This window comes from Falco rusticolus, chromosome 7 (genome assembly GCF_015220075.1).
Source record: "Falco rusticolus isolate bFalRus1 chromosome 7, bFalRus1.pri, whole genome shotgun sequence".
Taxonomy (NCBI): Eukaryota; Metazoa; Chordata; class Aves; order Falconiformes; family Falconidae; genus Falco; species Falco rusticolus.
The window spans coordinates 55,286,801-55,306,068 of record NC_051193.1 but is presented as its reverse complement, the minus strand read 5'-3'; the positions used below and the strand labels follow the sequence as shown (position 1 = coordinate 55,306,068).

At 42.3% G+C, this 19,268-nt stretch overlaps 1 protein-coding gene across 1 annotated transcript in view; it reads left to right on the top strand.

Moving 5' to 3' along the window:
* The window catches only part of LOC119150895 (rho GTPase-activating protein 11A), a 47,794-nt gene that overhangs the window by 9,628 nt on the left and 18,898 nt on the right, over positions 1-19,268 (top strand). The window contains 1 exon segment of the mRNA XM_037394006.1: positions 7,588-7,820. Coding sequence (XP_037249903.1) covers positions 7,588-7,820 — 233 coding nt within the window.

Sequence of the window (19,268 nt, the reverse complement as noted above, 5' to 3'; positions counted from 1 at the left end):
AGGCTGGAGGAGGGGACAGCTGACTGAATTGACCAAGGAATTATTCCATGCCATTATATGGCATGCTCACCAGTAAAACTGTGTTGGGAGGACTTTTTATAAAGTAGACACTGTTCAGGGGCTGGCTGGGCCTCTGCCCACTTGTCATGAGTGATTGCTTTGGCTTGCAGGTGATTCTTATGTCATCAGTCCTCATCCCCTCCCTGTTCCTTTTGCCTTTCCCATTTTCTCCTTCATCCTGCTGGGGACTTGGGGGGAGTGAGCAAGCAGCTGGAGGGGAGCTTACCTGCCAGCTGGGGTCAACCCATGACACTTGTGATCTGTAGGTCTCTCAGCTCCTGAAATTTTGATATTACCAAGTCTATGCACAGAAGCCTTATGTTCAGTGTGGTTAAACTACCTTATTGCAGGTGGGTTGTTCCCTACCTAGATCTACAGAGAATCAAGGGAAAATAATGTATGGTCAAGAAAAGGCTGCTATGGCTGATTTGCATAGCCTTTTCTGGAGGTTCCTTTGTAAATGAGATTCCATATCACAGGTCTAAATGAAAGTAACCTCTTTTGTTTGTTCAAGAATGTTGTATCAGGATGTACGGTTGGTAATAGATCTGAAAATATTGGAAGGCGTCTTGCAAGTCAACAAGGTTTGGAAAGCAGAACTGAATGTGCAAATAGAGATGTATCTTCAGCCAATTTGTCAATGAAAAACTCAGCAAGAAAGGTAGGTATCTAACAGAATATATTAGATGGGGAAAAACTTGCTTTTGTAAAGCAAAAGTAACTTTACGGATAAAGGTATAAAAGCAATCGGATTAAAAGTGCTCCTAGCTAGTAGGACAAAAGTTACTTGGACGTTGTGACTTCTGGGGAAAAAAAATTTAGGACAGGCTTGTGTTTCTAGTGTATTTAGTCATTCTGTTAGTTACACATGATGAGATACGTGAATTCAGTTCTTAATATTACAACCTTTCCTCACATCTCTGAAACTTAAGGGAATAATGGCATCTTTAAATTCAGTGCTGCTTTGATAATTAGGGTTTTTTTAGCAAGAATTTGCCTAAATGATCATGAAAATTGCAAGACATTATTTCTAAACACTGTGTGGTATTTATTTTAAGGTTCAAAAAAAGTGAGCAAGTCAGAAGAAAACTTGCTAACACCAAAGTATCACAATAAAGTAGTTCACCGAATGTCATGGAATAGTCCTACTGTTAGAGATTCTCAGGTGATCAGCGGGAACGAGGGAATTCTGCCAGGACATCCTGAAACAGGAATAGCTTCTTCAGAGTCTGTTCTGGTATTTGGAAAGCCACCGAATTACAGATGAATTCAAATCCACAACTGTAAGCAAACAAGACAACAGCTTAGAACTTTTGCTTTGTGAAGAGGAAAATAATTCAACTGCAGAAACATTACTGAAAGTTAAGCAAGCCTTCTCTGCATCTGGAAGTAATCTTCACAATTTGATAGGTGATACGGTATCTTCCTTCTCAGGCATAGCAGGTAGAACATTAAATGAAACTCTGTGTCTCACAGGGCTTAGTCCAGAGAAAGAATTGTTAGCTGAAGAAGTTTCTGAAGATCTAGCAAATACAAAATCCAGAGAGCTGCTGTACCAATGTAATCAATCTTACGCTATTGATAAACAGCAATCAAAAAAAGATGAAATTAAAGTTTTAGAGAAAAACTTCAAAACTTCTATTGAGATTGAACTTCAGGTCTCAAAACCAGATATAAAAAATGTAACTGAACTTCATGTGCCTGAAGTACTGGCCAGGGAAGACAAGCTGACTGTTCAGAATGGTTCATCAACAGATGACTTCAACAAATTAGATTCCTTTGGAAGAAAAGAGGAAGTAGAATTAACACACTCACAAACAGCTGAAAACTGTATGGTAAAATGCTGTAATTTGGAAGAAGATGCGGCTAAACTTTCTGTGGCAGGACAGCTTTCTATTTTGCAGTTGCCTAAATCACAAAACGAAGGTGGCAACCAATACTTGCAAAGTGAAAATTCTCATGAAACTTTAACTAAAACATCAACTGTTTCAGACCATGGAAAGGTTTCTGACCACATACAGTGGTTCAACAAGCTTTCATTAAATGATCCAAGTTGTTCTGCAAGCAAAACTAAACCACCTCTTAAGTTTCAACGTACTCCTGTTAGACAGTCTGTAAAAAGAATGAATTCCTTACTGGAGGCTAACAGACGGTGTGTAAAATCTCAGCTGCTTAAAGCAAGTGATGGTTCATCACTTGTTAAATCTTTGAGCTATGATTCTGCACTATTCTCCTGCACAGAAAAGCCCTCGAATAATTCTGTGGCTTTACTGCTAAGGAGTGAAAGTATGTATGACCAAGTTTCTGTATCTCATAAGCAGCTAGACATAACATCCAAATCATGCTGCAGGCCGTTAAGTCCATCAGACAAGCCTGATGCTTCTGTCGGAACCGCTGGAATTCATGAGCAGAAAGTGACTGTTCATCCATCAAAATCTGTTCTAGAAGATCTAACCAATCATGAAATGGTGAAATCCAGTTTAAAAGTTAATGCAAACATAAATATTTTAGGGGCTGGCCTAGAAAAATCTACAATCACAAGAAATGCTCTGGGAAAGAAAGATTCGTTATAGAGGCTCTCCAAAGAATCCAATATCTAAAGTGAAACTGCTACCAGCTGCAAAAACCAGTAGACTTGTAAGATTAATATGATTGCTAAATGGGCTTATTGTAACTTGGTTAATATTTGGAAAATCTAAATTTGTATGATTATTTTTTTAGCTCTAATTTGGTATTTTTGATTTATTTTTGTAACTGAGTCATGGACTTGTACGAATAACACTTTGTTTTATGTCGGTTTTCTTCATTTACTCTGAAACTCTTATAAACGATAGTCAGTTCACCCAAATTAATTTGACTTCTAAAACAAAAAAAACCCCTGTCTTTACAAATGTTTGTGTTAGAGCTCATATTTAGTTATCTCAGCTTCTAAAAACATGCTGAATCGCCCAAATTTTTGCAGTATTGGACTAAGTACCAAGTTTTTTAAAAAAAATTCTCAGACGCTTAAAACAATTGTGAAAGAAATTTGTTTGGTTTTTTTCTTTCACATTTGTGAAAGAAATGTGTGATGTGGAGTACTGGTAGTTAAATTTATTTACTTGTTAGTTTTAAGTGTATTGTAGCACTACTTTGATATTTAAATTGGACCTTACACCAGCTCTACTTCTGAGACAATTTTTTTTTATTTCTGTTGAAGTAAGTTGGGAGCATATTTTTCTTGTTGAATAGGTAAATTTTGACATATGTACACTGGAGAATTATTGGAACACATGGAAAATAAAATACGCAGTTCATTCAAGAAGTGAAAAGTCTTAAAAATTCATCCAGCAATGTGTTCTGCAATAGGTACCAAGTAATTTGTTGTAAGCAGTAAATTGTTTTATCTTAATATGTAAGGAAGGTTTTAACTTATTTTAAAGCAATAGCATAGTGTTAACTAGGTGGTGCAGAAGCAGGTTTTAGATGTTGATAGTGTTGCAAGAGACAAATGTAAGAAGCCATAGTATGTTTAAAAGTTGATTTGCACAAGCAAATGTTTACATCTCTCGGAATTAAAACTGTCTGTCATCAGTTGTAAATTTATTTAAGAGTAAACACTTGAAACTGTTCATTAGCTTTCTGTATGTGCAAATTGCTTGTTGGCAAAATGTAAAAGCTGAAAGCACTGGATACTTTTGGTTTTAATAAAACCATTGGTTTTCTTCTTTTTCTGAGCCTGTTCTTAGAAATTTAGATTATGTTGTTATGTGCAGACTATGCACATCAAAATGAGTAAGTGTGAAAATACTTAAGTCAGAAGAGATTCTATTCTGGCTCTCTTTTTTGTTCATCTTAGGTAAGTGTTGGTGATGCTCATAACTAGCAAAAGGCAAGGTGCAACCTAATTTAGCAGAAGTAGGCTTCTGATTTTCTTGAATGATATGTTAACAAAAGAAGTAGTTCTGCTTGCTTTCTGTTCCCTGCCTCCTTCTCCACCTATAGAACAGTTTGGCTTGGAAAAGACCTTTAAAGACCTGGTCCAGTGCCTCACCACTCTCATAGTGAAGAATTTCTCCCTAATACCAAATCTACCCTCTTTCAGTTTAAAGCCATTCGCCCTTGTCCTGTCACTACATGCCCTTGTAAAAAGTCCCTCTCCAGCTTTCTTGTAGGCCCCTATAGGTACAGGAAGGCTGCTCTAAGGTCTTCCCAGAGCCTTCTCTTCTTCAGGCTGAACAATCCCAACTCTCAGCCTGTCTTCATAGGAGAGATCCTCCAGCCCTCTGATCATCCTTCCCTTTCATGGTCCTCCTCTGGAGTTGGTCTAACATGTCCATGTCCTTCTTGGGTTGGGGGCTCTGGAAATGAACACAGTGCTGCAGGTGGTGTCTTGCAAAAGCAGCGTAGATGGGAGAGTTGCCTCCCTTGGCCTGCTGGCCATGCTTCTTTTGATGCAGCCCAGGATTTGGTTGGCCTTCTGGGCTACAAATGCACATCGCCGGGTCCTGTTGAGCTTCTCATCAACCAACACCCTCAAGTCTTTCTTGTCAGGGTTGCTCTCAACCCATTCTCTGTCCAGCCTTTATTTGTGCTTGGGATTGCCCAAACTCATGTGCAGGGCCTTGCACTTGGCGTTGTTGAACTTCATGAGGTTTGCGCAGGCCTGCCTCCTAAGGTTGTCCAGGTTCCTAGTCCAGGACCACTGAACTAGTTCCACTCAGTGATTTGGCGGAAACCTCCCACCTGGGTCAGCCCAGCTGAGCTGCTTCACTGTTGCTACGTTATTAAGATCTAGCACTAGGGACACAGCCAGGAGAGGGTCTTAACAGGATTGTTTGGTGTTGTGGTTAAATATGGGAAGCCTTGGTTCCATGAAATAAGGGAGCCAATGTGATGGTTCACTTCCATCTGAAGAGGAAGCTGCTTCTCCCTGCTCAGCAACATGTTCCTACCCTCTGCCTTCAGCTGGTGCTGGCAGATGGCTGGATGTGGGCACCACAGCACCACGATTTGCATCATTTCACTGAGGTAAACAAGGCTCAGCAAAGTGCCAGCTGCTGCAGCTGGTACAAGGAGGTGGGAGATGGAAATAGGGCAGAAGACAATAAAGGCAACGTCATGAGGAAGAAAAAGGGATCTGACTCCGTCTGTAATAGTGAGCTGTCACATCAGTTCCTCCTTGAAAGAGCAAGACTTGAGATTTTTTCTGTTAATGTGTACCTAGGTTTTGAACTCTAATGTAGCTTTGGTGATGTGTCACGGATATTTTTGATCGTCATTGTAAATTGCTCTTGAACCAGTGGGCTTCATCATCAGAAAGGGAGATTTTGGTAGAGGCCAGACAAACCAACCCTTAAACACTAGGAAAGGTGGTCAAAGAAAGCTGTAGGCTGTTGGTGGAGGTTTTACAGAACATTTAGGCACACATCTGTTTACATAAAGTCGATCGTATTTTGGAGAAAGATTAGAAGCACCAGATTCTCGATGGAGATCCCAACTGCTTAATCCTGCAAGGTACAGATGTGTAAAATGTACTAGAGGCCAGAAACATGAGGGACTACTCTAGACGTGAGAGCGTAGCTCAGGGATCTGTTGTAGTTTATGGGGTATAATCTCAAGAGCTTTTCTGGTGGTAGTTCTCCTAAAATGGAACATGTCACGTTCACCTCAGTAGCAGTGAAGATGTGTTACATAAAACAGCCTTTAGAAATTAGCGTTTTGCCAAGCACTATTAAATGACAGGCTTCATTTGGCAAGATCCTTTTATGGTTGTCTTTTTGTTAACCTCTGCTACGGGTGATGTAGATAGATCTGCTTAACCTGCAGACCTTTACCTCCGAGCACTTGGAGATGGTTGCCATGTTGTTACCCTGTAAACCTGCAGTTAGGTAACACAATCATACCGTAAGTAAATCATTGATGATGTTATTCTGGGGAGAGAAACTGCAGTGGGAAGCCGGACACAATCCTAGGGATACCTAATATTTCTGTAACCGTTAATCCATCAACGACGTTCCGTTTGTTTTTCAGCTGTTGTGTTCAGCTGAAAAGGGAGATCCTGACTATCCCCCCCCTCCCCGCACCACGCCACACACACCCCCCGCGCCCCCCACCTCCCCCCCGGCACCCAGCGCAGGGAGCCGTGGCAGGTGCCCGGGCAGCGGGCGGGGCGCGGGGCCGTGGCTGCGCACGGCGGATGCGCACGGAGGATGCGCGGGCGCGGAGGGCCGCACCCGCAGAGCCGCGCCGGGAGCGGGAGGTGAGTGCGGCGCGGCGCGGGGGAGGCCCGGCCCGGCCCGGCCCGGCCCGGCGCTGGGGGGCTCCGTGCCGCCGCTGGGCTGCCCCGGGGGGAGGCGAGGGGTTACGGTCCGGCTTCCCACGGGCGCGGTGCAGGGGCAGCCCTGCGCGCCTGCACGTTAAGGGGGACTATTCTGTGGGAAGCGGGCTTGCGTGCCCCGCAGGCAGCGGGAGGCGGCTGCCCCCCCTGCAGCCCCCCTGCAGGCGGCCGGCGGCGGGACCGGGGTGATTGCGGCGCGGAGGCAAAAATGGCTGAAGAACGCGGAGGGGCACGCACGTGCCTTGCGGGGGGCGGCCGGAGCTGGGGGGGGGCGGCCTTGAACGTCTGGCGTGGAGAAACCGGGCGGCTGCGTGTGCAAGGGCGACAACAGGGACTCGAGGGCTTTGTGTTTGGTTTTTTGTTTTGTTTTGTTTTGTGGTTTTTTTTTGTTTGTTTTTGTTTTCCCAAGGGATTGGAAGCATTGTAATTATTCTCGGATGTGAGGGGAGAAGGAGCTTTAAGGCACAAGCATTCTGATTAACATTCATCCTCTCAAAGAGGGCAGTAAGTGGTGCTTGGTTGGTTTGATACCGGTTGGGTGGCTTTTTTATTTGTTGGTTTGGGGTGGTTGTTTTGTGTGTGTGTGTGTGTATGTGTGTGCCCCTAAACCATACTGTGCAGCCATTTAGTGAAAAAGATTTAAGGAAACACATTAAACTTACTTGCTTCAGGTGGGGAAGATGGTGCATGTGAAGTGGGGAGCCTCTTGTCTTAATGTACAAATAAAATATAGTCCAGGACGTTCAGCAATTTCTGGTGATTCATTTTTCAGGCAATATAAGAACAGGGCTTGGAAAACATGTTTCCTGGCTTAAGACTTCTTTGCCTTGAGCCCAGAGGTCTATAAAACAGCATAATAAATGGCGGCGGGGGGGTGGGGGGGCGGGATATTGCCGTTAAGTGAAACAGCAGACCCATTTTGTTTGCAGTGACCGTTAATGAATGTTATGGGCAAATGCAAATCGGAGAATTGACTTCTGCAGTTTGCTACTTAATGTTATGTTATAGGAGAAGAACCTATCCACACTCTTTGCCCCACTCCTTCCTCCCGCCCCCTAGTTTCCAGCTGGCTAGATTCCTAGCTGCCCCTAGAAGCCGTAGTAGTAACCTGTGGTGTGCAGGAGTAAGATAGGAGTTACTTCCAGCATGTGTTAACTGGACTTTTTTCCTCACTGTCATTTATAATCAAATTCCTTTCTTTTTCACAGGATAAAAGTGGCTTCCACCATGACAACTGCTTTGCTTTGTAACATGATGTTTCTGCTGGTGTTTGGGTTGGCTTCACCTTTTAGCCATAGCCCCAGGACCCCGGACAGGGTGTCTGAAGCAGATATACAGAGACTCCTCCATGGGGTTATGGAGCAACTGGGCATTGCCAGACCGCGGGTAGAATATCCAGCACACCAGGCTATGAATCTAGTTGGTCCACAGAGCATTGAAGGTAGCTAGTTTCTACTTTGAATTATGATTAATTTATTTATTAGTATCCTTTGGTAATAATCATTGTTTTGCGTGTAGATGCAGAATATTCTGAGTTTAAAATCATGGATGACTTCACCATGTTGTTTCCTGATCTTTGTTTTAATATCATCATTCATCTTTTTACCTTCATTAATGTAATGATTTTGGCAGAAGAAGTAGTGGGTTTTTTTAATGTACAGGCTTTGTGGAAAAAGTCATGTTGTTTTAGAAGTCCCTGGTCTGTAGTACCTCAGAACAATGGGTTTACTAAATTCTTCCTCAATAGTGCATATAAATACATCGCATACATGTTTCATGTGAAACAAATGTGAGCTGTAGAGCCCAAATCTCATGGATTTTTAGAAACATTTGCAGACCAGAAGAGATCAAATGTTTGTGGTGTCATGTGAGGTAAAGGGAGAAACCTTATACAGGGGGTTCTTCCTACATGCTGCAGAATGTTGTGCAGCCCTCTGCGGGACAGGACCCGTGCTGGAGCGCGCAGGGCTGCAGCTGCAAGAGGTGCAAGGACACAGGTGCTCCTCTCCCTGTGTCCACAAGTAGCACCTCCATACTGTGTCGCTGTGATGAATACTCTGGGCTCAGGTTCGTGGTTTTTTGGCCAGTGCTTCTGGTCGTTGGAATCAATCTCGGAACTATGCAAACAATCTGAAATATCTGGCTCAAATGTTAGGGGATTAGGATAATGCTGCAAGAATTGTAATAAACTGGCTTTTGTTTTGGGATTACAGCAAAAGGTTGAAGGTGTGCAACTTCAAATACTATAGTTTGTGTGCGCATAAAACAAAGCGGAAACTCTCAACCCTTCTCTCAGAATTAAACTGATTTGACACAGCATAGAACGTCTCCACAGCTGTTAAGTCTGTGCCCTTTATTTTGTCTCCATTCAGATCAAGACTGTCCTAGCTAAAGAGACACAATTGCCTTAATGGAGGCTAAGGAGAGGATTAAAGCTGAATAGGCATTTCTATGAAATAAGTGCAGGCCTAAGTTTATGTATTTTCTAAAGAAACTTCGATGGACATATGCTTTTCTGCAAACTTAGATGGCAGAGATTAGTTTTAAGGAGTAAAACTTGGTCTGTGCCCTTTTCTTCTCCTTCATGAGTGTCTGTGTGTAACGAAGTTGGGACAGACTGGCAGAAGCGAGTAATTTTACTCTCCACCTCCTCCCTTTTTCCCCCCAGACTTTTTTTTTTTTAACTATAGAAAAGATAAGCAAATCTGGATCTCTGACAAATAGTTTTTCAGCTGTTTGCCATTACTTTCCAATTACAGCGTTAGCAAAACCAGATTAAGGATCTGTTCTTTTAAGTGTCAAAACTTTCTGGTGCTTGTGAGACTTGAAGAATACTCGTTTTCTAGTCATCCATGCAGTCTTCCACAAAAAGCAGGTTGGACGAACCTCTTTTTAATTATTTTATTCTGCCCCCCTTCCCCTTCTTTTTTTTTTCTCCCTTTTTAAAAATAAAAATACCTTCTGTGTATGTAAGAGAGTAAAACTGAAAGGTGATAAATCTAGTTTATTTATCATATTTAACATTCTCTTCTTGATCAGATGAGGACTTTTCTGTATTTTCAAGTCTATCTAGATTTTTAACAGCCTACTGAGAAATTTCTTCAAAAGCAAAAAAGCCTTGTGAGGTGAATGCTGTCAATCAGTGTAGAAATAGACATGCAAATCACAGCTTTACGTCAAACATTTAAGAAAGTGTTTGGAAAGTGTTGGTTCCAGTTACAAGATGAATATGGTGTGACATCATTCTACACAATATTTTCCTCATACTGCTTTTTAAAAAAGTACAGATAATTCAGTAAATTTTCACCATGAGTTCATCTTTAAGTATAGACCATGAATTACAGGATAGCTAATCCAAAAAATTTTGCATTTCACACTGTACCAATGATTTTAGTTATTACATTCTGAAAGACTTCAGAATTTAAAATATGAATTACTAATCAGTTAACAATGCTCTGTTTTATCCTCTTTGGATATCTATTTGTGTGTGATTTGGGGAAAAAAACCTGCATAATGGGTTTGATTTTCTATTAGATGTCTACTTTGGAAACCGAACTGCTAAAATGGCATAGTAAGATATTTATTAAAAACCATCTAATTCTGTAAGAGGTTTCCATACATAATGCTTCCACAGATGGCATCCGCCTGAAAAACTGCAGGTTTTACCATTTTCCCCACAGTCTGCCCACTACTCGCTTATTGCCAGGGGACTGACACACTGACACTCCTGACCTCCCAGTGGCTCTAGTCAAACTGTTTTCTGAACAAAACATAGTAGAAACTGGATTCAGGCAAGGACCATGTCCTCTGGTGAGGAATGAGGACAGGAGGCATTTGCACGAGGCCCGTGAGGCTTTGACCCATTACAGGCAGATGAAGTGTCATGCTCAGTGTAGTAAAAACACTGTGACCTTTCCATACTGGTGTTTTTTTGGTTTTTTTTGTGGTTTGGGGGAGGGGGCAGGCTGGCTCTTACACACATATTTTGTGAAATTCTGTCACGTGATGTAGAAAGAGAATTTCCTCAGAGGAGAAAGCTCCAGTCTCTGCTCTGCTAAACAGACCTGCAGGACTTTCTGGAAGAATGTTTCTGGTGGTGGTGAGCTCTTACAGCTTGCTGGTGTCTCGGATACTTCTTGGCCAATGCTCAAGGAGGTGAACCGAGCAGCACAAGAAATGGTGTTGTGGGTTGTGATGTTTAAGCAAAAAACCCAGTGCCTGTAGTACAGATGGCTGACAGGACTGTTGAGAGGGATTGAGAGAGGACTTGTGACTGGTGTTCCCAGTGGTATCCATGTGGATTGTAAGTAATTTATGGTTGAGCTATAGAAAAACCAACTGCATGTGTTTTTAGAGTACATCAGTACAAGGTTTCAGATTCTGAAGGATTCAGCAATAGGTTTTCCATCACACAGCTACACTGTTATCACTGGCTAACAATTTTGTGTGCCAGTGCTTAAAAAGAATCTACAAGATAACAGAAGGGAAAACTAAGGGGGAAAGGAAGAAAGAGGTTTAATGATAATTAGAATATGTCACAGCAAAATAGGGTTTTCATCCTAAATACCATCACAGCAAAGTGGTAATTCACTAAGTACTCTCCTGAGGAGCTGTTTTTGCTGGGAAATTTCACCTGACAATAGCACAGGGTAGAATTGGGTATGGAACTTTTATTATTTATGAGAAGTTCTGAGCAGCCAGAGTGTTGACTTCCAGCCATTTTTCAGACTGTAGGTTGCAGTGACCAGTGCAGACAGTTGAAAGCCTGGTTCATCCCATGCCACCATCTTCATCATCAACCCCCTGACGGTTCTGGAGTGCGTCTGTTTCTCATTCTGACCAGATACTGCATCTCAGCAGAAAAAGCTTTATCAATTGGAGCTTAGTAACTTTAATATTTTCCTGCAGAAAATTGTCTGTCTTAACGAAATGTTTTTGTCAGAACTGCCCTAGCGGTGCAGACCTGCAGCAGTGTTGATAGCTGTGGATGCCATCAGCTTCAGCTGAGCCAGGATTGCAGAAGTACCCATGATTTTCAAAAGGCCAAGTGTTCACCCATTATATGTGTACACTTGCAAATGAGGTGTTGTCAGGAAAAATTAATTTCTGTGGTTTTGGAATTTGGAAAAAAAATTAGGCTGCCATAATATAGACAAGTTTATACTAGCAGTGTGATTGTAATGAAGTGTTTGCGAATTTGAGTGATTATTATAATAAACTTTTCCAGCTGAATTAAGATCTCAATAATGTTATGTGTAACTGAAAGACTATTGAGGCTAGTTCATAAGTAGATTTCCTAATTATGCCCATTTTCCATCTCTGCTATCTACATTTTTTCTGGTGTTAATTGTCATATTTTGACTTAAAAATGCTAAAAACCAGAAGGTGGATGTGTCGCAAGGAACTATACGTGGTCTCTCCCCACCTGCTCCCCACCCCCCCCCCCCCGGCCAAAAAAAGCAGCATGAAGCTGCCTTGGCTGTAGTACATGAACTCATAAACTTGCTCTGTACCAAAGACAACTAAAAGGTGGACACTTCAGAAAATACATTTAGCAACATGTTTTCTCTCTCCTAAGTGACCCAATGGTTTTCTTGTTGGTGGACAGAAAAAAAAGTATAGTTTGTTAATTCGAAGAAGTTAATGCCTTTTCTTATGTTGAAATCTATAAATGCATGGGTTGATTTTTTTGCTTTTCTTTCCCTTTGCATTTGTCAATTTACCTGTTACCTCAGATCAAGCTGCTAAAATAGGAGGGGTCTGGAAAATGCCTGATAAAGAATTTAGTCTACCAAGAAATTACAATGATGTTCATGCTGTGTGTAATCCAAGGACAGCTCAGGGATCCAGAGGACTGTGGGAGCTGTGGCTTTTCTCTCTCAGTGGCAGAGCTGCCTGGAGGGATGGCTTCCCTGCCCCAAGCCCGCAGGGAGGTGCAGAGGCAGCGTGAGTATGCTAGGGTTCTGTTAGCGGGGTGGAAGCAGTTCACAGGATAAATACGTCACAAAAATGGGAATTTGCTGGCTGATTCCCTGTACTTGTGTACCGCAGCTGGCAGATGGTGCATGGCGTGTCACCAAGGCAGAAGCCAAACATCCTACGTGATGAGTGTCAAGCAAAGATGTTTTTAACACCCAAGGTAGTATCTTAGGAGCAGCTGGTTTTTGCTGACCACTTAATAGATTTTCTTTCTGCACCCCCCACCCCGATTCCTAAAAGTAATAAACCCATATTAACTACTTTAATTCCTCTAATAATATTCACACTCCTTGTTAATTTATCATTTTGGAAAACTATATTGGAGTCACTTAGCAGTAGCTACAAAAAGAGGGGAAAAAACATATAAAAGCAAAAGGAATTTTTAATGAGTGGCTGTGTCTCAGTAGTTACTATTTAGGTTTATCACTAAAATACTGTACAAACACAACTGGGTTTTGTTCAGGTTTTCTTCAGACAAGAAGGAGGCTGTAGCTATGTTAATATAAAACAAAAGAATAAAATAAATAAATACCTTTAACATTTCAAAAACATAGAAGTTATTTTTCCTGCCTGGCAGGGAATTTACAAAGTAAGAGACCACATGTGGGATTTGGGTTGGTTTTTTTTTTCTTTCCTTGCATGTTTATAGGTTTGTTCCAGTATTTAAGTTTTTTTGGGGGGGAGGGGAAGGCAATATGTGTATAATGCAGATTTCAGGACTATTGTACCATGCATCAGAGAACAGTAAAATCTTACTTAAACACACGGGGGCACCAGTAGCTCAGCTCGGGCCGTTTATAGCAATTCGTAATGGGAAGTGTGAAGTCCTTTTTTCGTTTTGCAAATACAATCTCCTTACATTTTCATTGCCTCCTGTGCAATTCAATATGAAAGAAAGCCTCGAGTGGTTGGTTTGTTTGTGTTTGATTTGGTTGGGATTTTTTAATTTCTTAAAAACACTTCAGAAAAGATGATGGTTGATAAAGGTGCTGGCATGACAGCCCAGAGTCTGAAGTTTTCAAATTGCAAAAAAGCTGTAATGCTGTCAGCCTCAGTGACAGCATTAAATGATGTCTCTTAAATCCTGATCGTTTGTAGGAATAAGAAAATACAATGCCTCTTTGGGAGGCTTTTGACTCTCCTGCAAGAGACTGCTTATAGCTACTGAGAAAAGGCTGGGTTTTTTTTTATTATTTTGAAAGGAAATAAATACCTAGTTATTGTTTTGGAAAAAGGTATTTACTGTTTTCCTGATTGAGATGATGAAAGTCAGAAGTCTTGAACATTATGCTAATATTTCTATCAACAACTGGTAGTTAATAACTTGTCAGACCAGACTGTACAAATAGCATTTTGCATGAAACCTGCTGTCTGTAAAATTATGCAGGTTACTCATGCATATTAATGATGTCTATTTTGTTCAAATTTTCCTGATAAGAAAACCAAGACAGGCAGTGCTGGATTACCTTGCTGTCTGGCTTGTAACATACCTGCAAGACTACTACTTGTTTCCTACAAGGACAGTGAGATCTTCTTATTAGAAAGTTGCCAAAACTTTTGCTTCTGAACGCACTCAGTGAAACCAGGAATGACCTTTGCACTCGTTTGCTTTTGGGCTGGTGTGTGCTATGCTTATAGCTGAATATATTTGGACTTCCTTGGGTGATTAGAAGTAATAACCATTGACACGTTGGGGTATGGTATCTGGGGGTCAGCAAATGTGGCGATGTGATGGCTGTGTCTCTGCTCTAGTTTCCATCCTCTGTGGCTGCATCCCGGGGGGCAGCAGTGCAGGAGTCCCTGGGCTGGCAGTGTGATGCTGGGCGGGGGCAGACCTCCCGCGGCCAATTCTGGCGCTCTGTGGTGTCAATTTACTGTAAAGAGACCCCACAGTCACCTGGGATTATTGTACCTGTTCCATTGAGAAAGTCCCGCTGCAGTTAAGGCATGAAGTTGTATTCACATTAGGACTGCCTTTGCTGAAGCACACGTGACTTTAATCAAACACTGTGTTATGGGCCTGACATTTAACAAACCAAATCAAACCCCAGCATCACTGTACTAGTTTCTGCTTTCAGGGTGGGTTTTTTTTGCAAATTACTGAAATAGCCCAGGAATTAAGATTTCAAAATTTAATATAGACATCTCAAATTTGTAACATAAAATGAAAATGGTAAAGCTACGGGGTTTTTATGTATTAATATGGTAGGTATCTGGATTTGTAGGGATCGGACTAAAAATACCTGTCATTTTCTTTGTATTTTATTCCCCAAATTTTAATGCCAAACGTAACTAGAACTTGAGTATCAGGCAGTGGTGCATGTCATAAGAGAGGCAATTTAGGATGTTAATTTCTGAACTTAAAAGGTAATGACACTGCCAAATGACAGCAGTGGTTTACAGCAGATTTTCTGTATCTAAGTGATACGGCATAGTTCTGTGAAGAAATGTCATGTAAAATGACTATAATGAGGTGGTATGACTTTATTTGTTCTTTAATGAAGACAAGTGTTTGAAAATTTGGCCCATACTATCCTTGCTTCCACATGAATTCATAGGCCATGACAAGCAGTGAATAATAAGAAAGCAAAGTTGTTGTTTGCATTGCGATGTGGAGGTACTACCGTATTACCTCAATGTGTTTGACAACTTTCCCTCTTGAGAAGGAACAGCAGGATCCAGCGAGGCTGTGGGTGTTGTCACTGTAGGCTCTGCGACTTTGGAATTTCGGGAGCTGCCCTTCCTGGATGCCCCAGTGCAGCGGGAGGTGTGCAGGCACCATCCCTGTCTCCTCAGCGTGTCTGGGGAGAGGGGGGGAAAGTTCTCAAGAGTGTGCTCCTCAAGAGAAGTCAGTCATTGGGGAACACAAGAAGAAAAGTGTATTAATCACTGTTTCTCTCTAAGATCTGTGTTATTTGCATGTTGGTCTGACTATGGGACCTATTTAGATTTGCGGCTTTGAACCTTTTCTTGAAACAGCGGGCATATAGCAGTTGTCTTGTGGCTGTGGGAGGGAGTGCAGGTGGCACTTCTGTCTTCTGAGGAACCAAGAAGATAAAGTGACTGGTTCTTAAGACCTCCCAGTCACCACTGTTACATGGTATAGACTACTACCGCTGTTCACAAAGTCATCTTTAAAAGATGCCACCAAAGGAGAAAGCAGTTAGAGATGGGACTCTTCCAGGGAAGAAGGGTGGCAGGCCTGTGGAGATCAAGAATTAAGTTGATTCTTACGTACCTAAAGGTAGGTAATTAATTAGAATAGGACTGATAACTACAACTATTTTTTTTTTACATGTTATTAGAAGGGAGTAATTCAATAAGAGAAGTAAGAAACCTGAGGAGGAGAGGGAATATGATAGCTTCTGTATTTCTGGTGCTTTGTAGTACTTCTGTTTTATAGTGTTGGCAGATGGTATATAGTAATTTAATATGAAACTGTAGAATTTTATCTAGCAATGGAATATGGTCCATAAGTATTTAAAAATCTGTCAGTGAAGATCAGCCAAATTATGATGAGCTCTTGTTTTCAAAGATTTTTTTTCCCCTGCTTATCTTTCACATGCATAAAATAAATCCTTGGCCACATTAGTTAGGTTTTATACCTTTTTGTAATTGTTCTCAAAATCACGTGCATTTCTCCTGCTCCCATCTGAATTTTAAATTAACTGCAGTAAGAAAAGCTTTTTTAATTTATTTGGTTCTATGAAAAGATATTTTTGAAGTCTAGACAAAGAGATTCTTGCTTCTCTTGATTGTGGTGTTGCGTGCAGGAGATGGGATCTCTGGCATGCTCCAGAGGTTTCCAGAGCTATGCTCTTCGTGCTTTCCTTTGTGCATGCTCTCAACAGTGCCCTCACAACTGCTGCAGGGACGAATGAGAAGAGCAATGTTCTCAGCTGCTGAACATGAGGGAAGAAGCGGCTGGTTTCTCCCCTGGAGATGCTTTAGTACATCAGGTTAGCTGGCCCGAGTCCCTCTTGCAGTGCCAGAGAGCAGCACCAGGCCTGGTCTTACCTGGTAGGCTCTTCATCTCACTGCTGTCTTGCATCTTCATTATGTGCCAGCACTTTCATTCAAGTGTAGAAGAAACCTTGTCTTGAATTGGGCCATGGCTGGCAAAAGTTTTGAATAGGAAGACCTCTGCTGTTGGACTTGTGAGGTTTTACCAGCTCACCAAAGCAGAGACTTGGGAGCCTTGTGGCCCCACGCTGGGATTGTTCACCAGGTCATTTGCGGAGTTAGAAAATCTGCCCTGGTGGCAGCTGTCAGACGGGCATGCATCTGTTGAAGGACCAGATGGGACTTTGAGCCATCTGAGGGGGAAAATGGAGTTGAATGAATACAAACGGGGAAAGGAACATCAAAACTTTGTGAAGTTCAGTGAAGCAGTAGGCAGAAAACATGGTCCCATTCTGCACAATTCTGGTGCCTCCATGGTTTGCATTACAGGAGTATTTTACTATGAGTGTGTTGACACTGGTGGAGCACCTTGGCTCCTCATGCAGCTGGTGTCGCTGCCAGTAAATAAAGTGCTCCAGTCTTTCATTGGCACGTTTACATTTATAGGATTTATATAATGTCCCATCCCTTGTGGGATGAAGTAGGTCACTGTCAAAGGAGAAGACAAGTTGACTCTGGAATATAGGATGCTTGAGTATGTATTGATGTAGTTTTCTTGGGTTTCCTGAGGTATGCTCTTGAATGGTTAAGGACGCTGGCTAGGTTTCAGGTTTTCTGTTTGTGGTTCTCCTATGCTCCTTCTCCTTCTCTGTTCTCTTATTTAGCAGCTTCTGTGGAATAGAAGCTCTTCTCCTGGTACTAGCCAGTCTCAGCAACCAGGATAAGACTCTCTAGGATGAAGCTAGCTGTAGATGCATGGGGGGAAATGGCATTGGGACTATGAAGCTTTTAGTGATCTGGGAGAAGGGGCAAGCAAAATGAAAATGCATTGTTTGCATTCTGGATTTTTCAGACAGTTTGAATTAATTGGATTACATGGTGAGGAGTCTTGCAGATAATAAAGGAAAGTAAAAAGGAAGTTAGTGGATGGTGTCCCATTTTAAGATACAAGAACACCAGAAAGCATTCTGCCAAACTTGCCTTTGATTAGTGATGAGACATCACTTTTGATTATGACAATGACACAGCAAAGGTAGGTACGGCGAGATGACTGGGGATGGAAGTGCAGCATAGTGTGGAGAGCTGTCATGGTGAAAGGAAAAAGAGCTATGTCTGTATCAGAGAGGGCACACTGGAAATGATTTTGAGGATTTTTCCCAGTGATAAAAACTAATAGTCTAGATTAACGAAAGATTTTACAAAAAAGCAAAGATGGTGTTGCTTCTCTGCATAATATCTAATTACTCCCTTGGGAATCTTTCCACAAATGGGATAAGGTGTACCAGGCTTCTCTTGCAACTGATATTTGCTTGGAGTTTGTACAGATCCAAGATGGTAAGTAGTGCAATTCTTACCTAGGTGGAGTATTCCTCTGTGTGTCTGGGAAGGGCTGGGACACTTTAAGAATCTGCTTCCTGATGTTAAGAATCTGCTTCATGTTGTTTAAGAGTAAAAATATGAAAGCTAGGGCATCTGGCATGACTCTCAAATAAAGGACTTTAATTTGGGATCTGGGATTTATTTACTCACAGCAGATACTCATGTTCAGTTCTATTTTGTATCTCCTTGCTAAGATTGGCCAAACCACCTCTTTTTCTGGAAGTGGGGTAACCCTACCTGCACTGTGATGTGGGAAACTGTTCCAATGAGACTGAAAAGCAAATTTGTCCCTTTTTTTGTCTTTAAATGATCTGCAATCATTTTATACCTTTGAAAATCCATTCTCGCTGACTTTTCTTGAAATGAATCTTCCATGGGGTAGCGTTGCCTCTTTGTAGTTGATGTGGAAGATTGCTTCTGAGAGCAGATTTGTTTCAGTTGTGCGTTACACTGCCAATAGCTGGGTAGCAGTGACTAGAACTTCAGTGGGCTAATAGCATTTCCATTGGATGTGTTTGACCAGGGGAATATTCAATACTGGCAAGAAACTAGTTGCTCTTTGTGTTGTCCTTTCCTTTTTTTTTTTTGTTTTCCCTTCTCCAAGAATGGAGTCATCGTGTTGTTCCCCCTCCCGCAGAGATATTATTACTCGTACAAAGAAATGAGCTAAAATGTGTGTACTTAAAATTTTTAGTCATTCCAGGTGTCTCTAATTGAGATGATTAAAGGACAGGCTGGACCCATGGGCTGAGGGCTGGTTGTACCAGGTTCAACAAGGCTCAGTGCTGGGTCCTGCACGTGGGTCACACCAGCCCCACACAGCGCTACGGGCTGGGGGCAGAGCGGCTGGAAAGTGCCTGGGGGAAAAGGGCCTGGGGGTGCTGGCTGACAGCTGGATGAACATGGGCCAGCAGTGTGCCCAGGTGGCCCAGAAGGCCCAGAACATCCTGGCTTGTGTCCAAAACAGTGTGGCCAGCAGGACCAGGGCAGTGATCGTCCCCCTGTACTGGGCACTGGTGAGGCCGCGCCTCGAATCCTGGGTTCAGCTTTGGGCCCCTCACTTCAGGAGGGACATTGAGGGGCTGGAGCTTGTCTGGAGGTAAGCAACGGAGCTGGTGAAGAGTCTGGAGTACAAGTCTGATGAGGAGCAACTAAGGGTTGTTTAGCCTGGAGAGGAGGGTCAGGGGGGACCTTACTGCTCTCTACAACTGCCTGACAGGAGGCCATAGGCAGCTGGGTGTCAGTCTCTTCTCCCAGATAACAAGCAACAGGACAAGAGGAAATGGCCTCAAGTTTAGTTTGGATAATAGGAAAAAATTCTTCGCTGAAAAGGTGGTCAGGCAATGGAACAGGCTGCCCAGGGAGGTGGTGGAATCACCATCCCTGGAGGTGTTTAAAAAAGGCGTAG